Here is an 11522-nt window from a genome sequence, read left to right on the forward strand (position 1 = left end):
TGGACTGCATTTTGCCCTATTGGTCTATTTGTCTATCTCTGCACCCATAACACATTGTGTATCAGCTAGGCTAGGTTATGCTGCAGTAACAAATAACCCCCAAATTCTTGTGGACTTAAATAACAAAGGTTTAGTTCCAACACAAGCTGCAGGTCTTGATTGACGGGGGCTATGTGTATTCTTACTTTGGGAGTTAGACTGATAAAACTTTCACCAGCTGGGATATTAGTATGGAGAAAGAGAATGTAGCAGATTATATGCTGAATCTTAAAGCATCTGCCCTGAAGTGATGTCACTTCTGTTACATGTAGTGGCCAAAAAATACCACACTGCTGCTAACAACTTTTGGAAAACAGGGAACTGACAACCCAGCATGTTACTGGAAGGAAGATAACTGGAATCTTTGAGCATCCCTAAAGATTACTACACTATCTTAATTTCTTTAACTTTTAAAGTCTTCATATCTGATAAAACATGTCCTTTCATTTTCTTGTTCTTCTTTAAAAGGGTCTTGACTTTTTTTTTGGTCTTTTTACATTTCCATATCAATTTTGAAATCAGCTTGTCATGTTTAAAGAAAAATTTTGTTGAGATTTTGGCTAGATGTGGACTGAATAAATATAATATATATATATTTGGAGAAAATGTGTGTGTTTATAAGATTGAGTAATCTAATCCATGAACATTGGTCTATCTCTCCATTTATATAGACCAATAAAAGATATATGTGATGAAAATTTTAGTTATCCTTTTACTGTTGATTTCTACTGTTGCATTATGGTCAGAGAATATCCTTTGTATCAGTGCTGTCCAGTAGAATTTTCTTCAACAAATGGAAATGTTCTGTATCTGTGCTATCTAATATAATAGCTTCTGTGTGGCTACTGAGCACTTGAAATCTGGCTAGTGCAACTAAGGAACTGAACTTTCAATTTTATTTAAAAGGCAACTTACGACCAGTGGCTATCATGTGGGGCAGAACAGCTCTATATGATTTCAGTACTTTGAAATTTCTTAACATTTACTTCATAATGAAGCATTTGGTAATTTTTTTAAGTGCTCCCTGTATGCTAAACAGAATGTATTCAGTAGGTGTTGGGTCAAATATGTCCAGTAGGTCAAATCATTAATCTTGTTGTTTAAATTTTCTATACCATTGGCTTACCTTTTTGTCTGCTTGCTCTAACAATGATCAAGACAAGTGTGTTTAAAATCTCCCACTCTAACTGTGAATTGCCTATTTTTATTTGTATTTCTGTCAAATTTTGCTTTATATATTTCAAGGCACTGTGCACCTAAAATTAGAATTGTCGTCTTATTAGAAAACTGAATCTTTTATCAATATAAAGTATCCTTCTTTATTTATCTTGTTTTTTTGCCTTAATGTCCACTCCATCTGACATTATATAGCTATCCCATCTTATTTTTTGTTCACTTGATTTTTTCTCTCTTTCACATTTTTTCTTTTCTTTCTCCCTTCTTTTGAGTGAATTGTTTTTGTGCTAATTATTTTTGTCTTTTTTTCCTCTCTCTCCAGAAAATTATACGCTTTGAATGATTACCTTATAAAGTCTAACATGCTACTTCAACTTATCAAAGTCTGATACAGGGACCTTAAAATAATTTAATTTCATTTATCTCTTTCCTGACTCATATGCTACTGTTTTAGTAAACTTTCATTCTATATATTTTCACCACCAAAAACATTATTATTTTTGTTTTAGAGTCAAGTTTATTTAGATTTACTTATAAATTCACTGTTTATCTTCCAGCACCCCAAACCTTCTGTCTGGAATCATTTTCTTCCTGCCCAAAATACATCTTTCTGAATTTCCTTTGATGCAGTTCTCTAATGGTGAACTTTCTCTGATTTTGTCTGAAAATGTTTTTATTTGGTCTTCATTCCTGAAGGATATTTTCACAGCCTATAGAATTTTAGATCTCATGGGTTTAGAATTTTAGAATTCTGCTGTCTTTTAGCTTCCATCGCTGCTGAGAGGCCAGCTCTCAGTCTGTTGTTTCTCTGAAGATAATGTGTCTTTTTCTCCTTTGAGTTGCTTTTCAGATTTTTTTTTTTTTTAACCTTACTTGGGTTTTTCAAACCTGTGTGTGAACATTGTCTTTCATCATTTATAGAAAATTCTTGCCTCTGCATCTTTATCCCTTTTTTCTCCTTTTGAGACTCCAATTAAGCTCATATTACGCCTTCTCATTGAATCCTCTGTGTATATTACCTTCTCTTTTTCTCTGCCCATGCTGCATTTGGATAAGTTTCTATCCTATTCTGTAGTTTATTGAATCTCTTTAGCTATGTCTAATCTCTTAAACCCAACCATTGCGTTCTTAATCTATTCATTGTATTTTTCAGTTTTAGAAGTTCTTCTTGATTACTTTTCTACAGTAACTGCCTTGGGCCATACTCTATATCAGCACACAGGTAAATAAGTTACCATGAGCAAGAACAAGAAACTGACCATAGACACTAAACCAAAGACTTCAGTAACTTCAGTAACTGGGCACAGGATATATTCACATAGCACCCAGGTTTGGCATTGGGTTTCAAGGCTATATTTCTGTCCTCCTCCCTCCTTGGAACTGCAGCAGTCTAAGCAGTGGGCTGGCAGCAGATCTGATCCTGCTTTTCTGAGTCAGGAGGCCCTCTTCACTGCCTCCAGTTTCATGTGGTGAGCGTGTTTCCCACCCAGCAGGTAGCATTTTAAGTTCCTTCTCTCAAAGGGGAAGGCATAGTGCTGATCTGGAACACAATAGGCAAGCCTGCGGCTTTCTTCCTGCTGACTGCTCACTTGCGCTTGGCATTTCTCTTCTGTTTGTAGTGTATAAATCTATCTTGGTTTTGAGGCTGGCTGTATATCTATTGATTTCTCTTTTTATTTTTATCATTGATATGTATATTGGGGTTATCAAAGTATGAATTCACTCTGCCATCTTGATCAGAACTCTTTCCTTTGATTAATTCTCAAATTCAGCTACTTCTGTTATTTTATTCCAAGCACTAAGTAGCTGTATCATTTCTTAATAGGCCACTGGACATGTGAAAAAAAAGCAATGAAATAAGAGAGGTTTCCACATATACAGATTGCATTCATGAAGTAATTTATTTCATTGATTCTAAAATACCGGTTCACTGTACAAATATCAAATTGTTTTATGAACCTCTAGGGAAGAAAAAATATTGTCAGTGAAACTATGACATACCATCAATCATGATGAATCCCCGTATCAGAAACATGTTCAATTCAGTTCAGTTGCTCAGTCGTGTCCAACTCTTTGCAACCCCATGGACTGCAGCATGCCAGGCCTCCCTGTCCATCAGCAACTCCCAGAGTCTACCCAAACTTATGTCCATTGAGTCAGTGATACCATCCAACCATCTCATTCTCTGTTATCCCCTTCTCCTCCTGCCTTCAGTCTTTCCCAGCATCAGGGTCTTTCCCAATGAGTCGGTTCTTCGCATCAGGTGGCCAAAGTATTGGAGTTTCAGCTTCAGCAACAGACTGATTTCCTTTAGGACGGACTAGTTGGATCTCCTTGCAGTCCAAGGGACTCTCAAGAGTCTTCCAACACCACAGTTCAAAAGCATCAATTCTTTGGTGCTCAGCTCTCTTTATAGCCCAACTCTCAGATCCATACATGACCACTGGAAAAACTATAGCCTTGACTAGACAGACCTTTGTTGGCAAAGTAATGTCTCTGCTTTTTAATATGCTGTCTAGGTTGGCCATAACTTTCCTTCCAAGGAGTAAGCATCTTTTAATTTCACGGCTGCTGTTACCATCTGCAGTGATTTTGGAGCCAAAAAATATTAAGTTTGCCACTGTTTCCTTTGTTTCCCCATCTATTTGCCATGCAGTGATGGGACCGGATGCCAGGATCTTAGTTTTCTGAATGTTGAGCTTTAAGCCAACTTTTTACTCTCCTCTTTCATTTTCATCTGGAGGCTTTTTAGTTCTTTTTCACTTTCTGCCTTAAGAGTGGTGTCATCTGCATCAGTTCAGTTCAGTCACTCAGTCATGTCCGACTCTTTGCGACCCCATGAATCGCAGCACGCCAGGCCTCCCTGTCCATCACCAACTCCCGGAGTTCACTCAGACTCACGTCCATCGAGTCAGTGATGCCATCCAGCCATCTCATCCCCTGTCATCCCCTTCTCCTCCTGCCCCCAATCCCTCCCAGCATCAGAGTCTTTTCCAATGAGTCAACTCTTCGCATGAGGTGGCCAAAGTACTGGAGTTTCAGCTTTAGCATCATTCTTTCCAAAGAACACCCAGGGCTGATCTCCTTTAGAATGGACTGGTTGGATCTCCTTGCAGTCCAAGGGACTCTCAAGAGTATTCTCCAACACCACAGTTCAAAAGCATCAATTCTTTGGCTCTCAGCTTTCTTCACAGTCCAACTCTCACATCCATACATGACCACTGGAAAAACCATAGCCTTGACTAGACGGACCTTTGTTGGCAAAGTAATGTTTCTGCTCTTCAGTATGCTATCTAGGTCATATGCATATCTGAGGTTATTGAAATTTCTCCCGGCAATCTTGATTCCAGCTTGTGCTTCTTCCAGTCCAGCGTTTCTCATGATGTACTCTGCATATAAGTTAAATAAGCAGGGTGACAATATACAGCCTTGACGTACTCCTTTCACTATTTGGAACCAGTCTGTTGTTCCATGTCCAGTTCTAACTGTTGCTTCTTGACCTGCATACAGATTTCTCAAGAGGCAGGTCAGGTGGTCTGGTATTCTCATCTCTTTCAGAATTTTCCACAGTTTGTTGTGATCCACACAGTCAAAGGCTTTGGCATAGTCAATAAAGGAAAAATAGATGTTTTTCTGGGACTCTCTTGCTTTTTTGATGATCCAGCAGATGTTGGCAATTTGATCTCTGGTTCCTCTGCCTTTTCTAAAACCAGCTTAAACATCTGGAAGATCATGGTTCACGTATTGCTGAAGCCTGGCTTGGAGAATTTTGAGCATTACTTTAGTAGCGTGTGAGATGAGTGCAATTGTGTGATAGTTTGAGCATTCTTTGGCATTGCCTTTCTTTGGGATTGGAATAAAAAGTGACCTTTTCCAGTCCTGTGGCCCGGGTCGTGAAGATCTTTTTTGTATAGTTCTTCTGTGTATTCTTGTCACCTCTTCTGCTTCTGTTAGGTCCACACCATTTCTGTTCTTTTTTTGAGCCTATCTTTGCATGAAATGTTCCCTTGGTATCTCTAATTTTCTTGAAGAGATCTCTAGTCTTTCCCATTCTATTGTTTTTCTCTATTTCTTTGCTCTGATCACTGAGGAAGGCTTTCTTATCTCTCTTTGCTATTCTTTGGAACTCTGCATTCACATGGGTATATCTTTCCTTTTCTCCTTTGCTTTTCGCCTCTCTTCTTTTCACAGCTATTTGTAAGGTCTCCTCAGACAGCCATTTTGCTTTTTTGCATTTCTTTATCTTGGGGATGGTCTTGATCCCTGTCTCCTGTACAATGTCACAAACCTCCATCCATAGTTCATCAGGCACTCTATCAGATCTAATCTATTTCTAGATTAAATCTATTTCTTACTTAAATCTATTTCTCATTTCCACTGTATAATTGTAAGAGATTTGATTTAGGTCATACCTGAATGGTCTAGTGGTTTTCCCTAGTTTCTTCAATTTAAGTCTGAATTTGGCAAAAAAGAGTTCATGATCTGAGCCACAGTCAGCTCCCGGTCTTGTTTTTGCTGACTGTATAGAGCTTCTCCATCTTTGGCTGCAAAGAATATAATCAATCTGATTTCGAGGTTGACCATCTGGTGATGTCCACGTATAGAGTCTTCTCTTGTGTTGTTGGAAGAGGGTGTTTGCTATGACCAATGCGTTTTCTTGGCAAAACTCTATTAACCTTTGCCCTGCTTCATTCTGTACTCCAAGGCCAAATTCGCCTGTTACTCCAGGTGTTTCTTGACTTCCTACTTTTGCGTTCCAGTCCCCTATAATGAAAAGGAGATCTTTTTTGGGTGTTAGTTCTAAAAGGTCTTGTAGGTCTTCATAGAACCATTCAACTTCAGCTTCTTCAGCATTATTGGTCAGGGCTTAGATTTGGATTACCGTGATATTGAATGGTTTGCCTTGGAAATGAACAGAGATCATTCTGTCATTTTTGAGATTGCATCCAGGTACTGCATTTTGGACTCTTTTGTTGATTATGATGGCTACTCCATTTCTTCTAAGGGATTCTTGCCCACCATCATATCAGAAACATGTAGTTTACACTAATATTCATTGATTCTACAGGCCACCAACTGTACTACATCACTTAAGCATGATTTACACAACCCTAAGACTCTGATGCTGGGAGGGATTGGGGGCAAGAGGAGAAGGGGACGACAGAGGATGAGATGGCTGGATGGCATCACTGACTCGATGGATGTGAGTCTCAGTGAACTCCGGGAGTTGGTGAGGGACAGGGAGGCCTGGCGTGCTGTGATTCATGAGGTCGCAAAGAGTCGGACACGACTGAGCGACTGATCTGATCTGAAGTCATAGAGAAGAAATCAGTGTTATATTTAAAAGCTAATATTCTGGACTTTGTATCATGCACTTATTATAAAGTACGTGACAGTGTGCACAGACATCCCCATCTCCTCCCAGTCCTCACTCAGTGGTTTAAATCAGTGCTTCTCAAACTCTCCATTGTAAAAGACAAGTTTGGGTTTTTTTCCCAACTCCCTGAAGCCTGATACATTTGGCCCTACTGTTCAAGATTAGTTCATGGCTCATACCACACATGATTTACCATGCGAGTTTGACAACATCCAAACTGGGCTATACTGTTAATGAGATAAGGCCCCGTCATACTCTTTGATGAAAAATAAAACAGTCTTAATGTCTGTTTTTATTCTAATGCAGACTAATAACAGTTTGTGGGCCAGCACTAGCCACAGGCCCCCACTTTGAGTGGTACTGACTTAAAATAACATCATCTATTCCAGTTATCAGAAGACTAGAGAAATTCAGAATTACTTTGTCATCAGAAATTTCTTTTCTAGGTTAAAAGAAAGGCACATCTGGTCCATTCTAGGACTCTTTGCTTCTTATAATAACATGAATGTATATATGCATATATCTATATATATTAGACAAGTAAAGGGTAAAGAACTTAAAGATGAATTGATGAAACATTTCAATTTTCATTGGCTCAGAGCCAAAATTAGGTGTTTGCAATGACTACAGTCTCCCTCTTCTGTTGTTGTATTGGTGAAAAGCAAAAGCAACCACCAAATTAACTGCTTTTATCCTTTTCAGAGGAAGTTGTTTTATTTCTCAAGAAAAAGAGGGTTTAGCTCTTCATCTCTGATTGCTCATCAAATTATTTGAATGCCCAAACCTGAGAAAGTGGAGAAGGAAATGGCAGACCACTCCAACATTCTTGCCTGGGAAATCCCACGGACAGAGGAGCCTGGTGGGCTACAGTCCATGGGGTCGCAGAGTTGGACATGACTTAGTAACAAAACCACCATCACCATCTGAGAAAGAGTAATGGAAAGAGAATGAATTAGGGTATTAAACAACTGTTTTTACTTGGCTTAATTTTTCTCCTTTCAGGTATCAATCACGGAGATCTTAACGACCACAACATTTTAATAGTGTCCAGCGAGTCAGCCTTTGGAGATGCCGTATATCAGGTGTCTGGGATTTTAGATTTTGATGACATGAGCTACGGTTACTACGTGTTTGAAGTGGCGATCACCATCATGTACATGATGATTGAAAGCAAGACTCCTATACAAGTAGGAGGCCATGTCCTTGCTGGGTTTGAAAGTGTGGTCCCACTGACTCCTGTGGAGAGAGGTGCTTTGTTTCTACTTGTATGCAGTCGTTTTTGTCAGTCACTTGTCCTAGCTGCATACTCTTGCCAGCTATACCCAGAGAATGAAGAATATCTCATGATTACTGCAAAAACCGGGTGGAAGCACTTACAGCAAATGTTTGACATGGGCCGGAAAGCTGTAGAAGAAATCTGGTTTGAAACTGCCAAATCCTATGAATCTGGGATCTCCATGTGACTAGATAAAAATTCACATTAACTTGGGTAATGAAGAGCCAATAGGACCGTTTTCCTGCACAGTTAAAGATGAATTGATGAAACATATCAATGCACATGTAACCACTAAGGTCTTCTAATAATTTCATGACCATTTTTTTAACCTAAGAAAGTACTGCATGAGAAAGCATGTCTTTCTATGGGTTTCACTTACCTTGTGTATCAAACATGCAGAGTGATATTTTGAATCAAATAATCTCTCAAGATCAATGATTTTTTTTAACTTTGAAAGGACTATGTATGTATAGATATATTCACATATTTTAGATAAGTGAATGCAACACACAGACCTAGTTAACATATCACCAGTTCTGTGAAGCCTTCTCCCATCTCTTCATTGTTCAGAATCTCTTTGAACTCTGCCTTTTGTACAGTACATCACTTGGTGTCATGGGTGATGGCTGTATAATCATCTAGTCTAAGACCTATTTGAGGGCAGAAACCATGTACATTGTTTTTTTGTCTTTCATCCATTCTTACACTGGTATAGTGCCTTTCCCATGGTCTTTAAAAATATTTTCAAATTAATGTATCCTAGAAGAAAGGCTGGAGAAAATAAGGCACACACTAAGAGGCCTTAGGAGAAAACAGATGTAGTATTCATAAGAGAAAGCTTTAACTTGTCTGAGAGGGCAGTTGAAACTGAAACTCCAGAGGCAGATGCCAGCACTCACTGGAACTGCAAGTAAGCAAATAAGACACCCAGACAAGGCCACTAACTCATGAGGTATCTAAACAGTTTTCACGCTGATACCAAGAAAGACCCCAAGCAGATATTTTAAAATCCTCTACCATTTATGTTTCTTTTCATATGAATATATAATATTGGAGAACATAGCTTATGTAAACCTGACTTTATTCATACACTGTATTTCCTTCACTGATTTCTGGTCATGTCTCCCTTAGTGTGATAAACAGTAAATAGTCATTTACTTAGTCTTGTCGTTTGTAGCTCTCCATTCTCTGTGGACGACTCAAGTCTAGAACCCTGGCCATTCAAACACCTTTTTGGTAGTTATCTCTTTTGATATATATGAGAATATATATGTAAAACCATCTAACCACCTACCTACAGAGCTATCTATTCTCTCCAAACTAGGTCTCTGAATTTTGTATCACTCATTTGTATCATTCTTATGTTCATCTTTAACTTCTCTGTGCCTCAGTTTCCTTGTCTGTGAAGGTGAAGTAGCACCTATCTTACAGTTCCTGTAACACTTACTTGAAGGAGTAAGTGTGAGGATTTCTTAGCGATTAATGCAAAGTTCTCAGCACAGGGCTTGGCACATATAAAAGACTTAATAAATGTCTACTAAGTGAATGAACCAGGTTACCCAAACTCAGAATACTGGAGTACCTTTCTTTTTGCCTCTCATATTCAGTCAGTGATCTGATTCTTAGGAATCAGAATTTTAGATCAGTAAATGACGATCAAATCCATATCCTTCCTGCTGTACTGTTTAGCAGTGTACAATAAAAACCAATATTTATTGAGTATTAAGTATTTAAAAGAAAACTCTTTCTACTCTCACAATAATTCTGACTCTAAACATGTGGGGTTTTCCCCTCACATTAAGCAATTTGACACTAACTATTTGCAGCCAACAAAGGTCCGTCTAGTCAAGGCTATGGTTTTTCCTGTGGTCATGTATGGATGTGAGAGTTGGACTGTGAAGAAGGCTGAGCACCGAAGAATTGATGCTTTTGAATTGTGGTGTTGGAGAAGACTCTTGAGAGTCCCTTGGACTGCAAGGAGATCCAAGCAGTCCATTCTGAAGGAGATCAGCCCTGGGATTTCTTTGGAAGGAATGATGCTAAAGCTGAAACTCCAGTACTTTGGCCACGTCATGCGAAGAGTTGACTCATTGGAAAAGACTCTGATGCTGGGAGGGATTGGGGGCAAGAGAAGGGGATGACAGAGGATGAGATGGCTGAATGGCATCACTGACTCGAAGGGCGTGAGTCTGAGTGAACTCCAGGAGATGGTGATGGACAGGGAGGCCTGGCGTGCTGCAATTCATGGGGTCGCAAAGAGTCGGACACGACTGAGCGACTGATCTGATTTGGAGCTAGAGCAGACCCCCCAGGTTAAGGGCCCAGTCCCTCAAAACTGCCTCCACTTCAGATGCTAGCCTCAAGTCCCAAGTTGTGCTTCTGACCAACTGGCTGTAAGTTGGGGGTTCTCATGACCCCCTCCTCGGGTTCTATAATTTGCTAGGACAGCTCACAGAACTCAGGGAAATGCTTACCTATGTTTATTAATTTATTATAAAGGGTATAATAATAAAAGATGAACAGAGGAAGAAGCGTATAAGATGAGGTCCAGAAGGGGCCTAAGCACTGAAGCTCTGTCTGTCTCGAGTTGCAGAGGACCATGCTCCTGGCATGTGGATCTGCTCACCAACCCAGAAGCTCCTGAACCTCTTTGGTTAGGGCTTTTATAGTGACTTCATTATGTAGGTATCGTTGATCAAATCATTGACCACTGGTGGTTAAATCAATCTCCCTCCCCTCCCCCTCCCCAGAAGGCAGGAGTGATGCTGAAAGTTCCAGTCCTCTAGTCCCTTGGTTGGTTCTGTTCATAACCAGCCCCCATCCTTCATGATTCACCTCGTTAGCATAAATTCAGATGTAGCTGAAAGCAGCTTATTATGAATAAAAAAGACACTCCTCTCTCCCCTACCACTCAGAAAATTACAAGAGTTTTAAAGGCTTTAAAACAGGGGACAAAGACCAAACATATATTTTATGTTATATCACAGTACTTTACATGCATTATCTCACTTAATCTCCACTATAAACCCATGAGAGAAGTACTCTTATGATTAATTCCCATTTTCAGATGAGGAAATAGATGCTTAAAAAGTTGAAGGAGTTTACTCCAAGAGAACCAGGTACCCACACCACTTCCTCTCTCCCCCTTCCTCTCCTCCCTGTGGGCTCACCTAACACACACTCTGTGTTAGAACAATCAAATGAGATGATTTACAGAAAAATACTTATGCTTCCCAAATTTAAGGGGTTGTGATTTTTATCTGGTTTGACCATTCAGGAAACTGGGGACTAGAAAAATGAACTAAAACTTGTATTTCACTCCCAGACCACTATTCATTTTCTTACACCGTGAAACTCTTAGGTTTCTGAGAGTTCGAGATTTCCTACTTGTTTGGTCCTCCAGTTAACATGGGTTCTCTTTCCTTGAATTATGTATACAAATATTACTGACCACCCTTTCAATTAAATACGTGCTGCCTTGCATTGCTATTTTACTATTTGGGGTTTGCTGCAGCTTATCTCCAGTCAATCAGTTCAATGTGGCTTATAAACTCTTTGGTGGCATAAACTGAATAATATTTATTTCATTATCTTCAGAACCAAGTTCCCTGCCCAGCCCCTAGCACACCCTTAATAAAGGTCTCTCTGATGAAC

General features: G+C 39.4%; 1 protein-coding gene across 7 annotated transcripts in view; it reads left to right on the plus strand.

Annotated features, from left to right (window-relative positions):
• HYKK (hydroxylysine kinase) overlaps positions 1–11522 on the plus strand; it is a 31223-nt gene extending 19701 nt beyond the window's left edge. For 6 of the 7 annotated variants that reach the window (XM_070358518.1, XM_070358517.1, XM_070358516.1 and 3 more), the window contains one exon: positions 7595–11522. In XM_070358518.1, the coding sequence (XP_070214619.1) occupies positions 7595–8055 (461 nt within the window). In that variant the 3' untranslated portion in view covers positions 8056–11522. The remainder of the gene's footprint in view (positions 1–7594) is intronic. The other variant, XM_070358520.1, reaches the window with a different exon arrangement.

The sequence above is a fragment of the Bos mutus genome, chromosome 21 (genome assembly GCF_027580195.1).
Source record: "Bos mutus isolate GX-2022 chromosome 21, NWIPB_WYAK_1.1, whole genome shotgun sequence".
Taxonomy (NCBI): Eukaryota; Metazoa; Chordata; class Mammalia; order Artiodactyla; family Bovidae; genus Bos; species Bos mutus.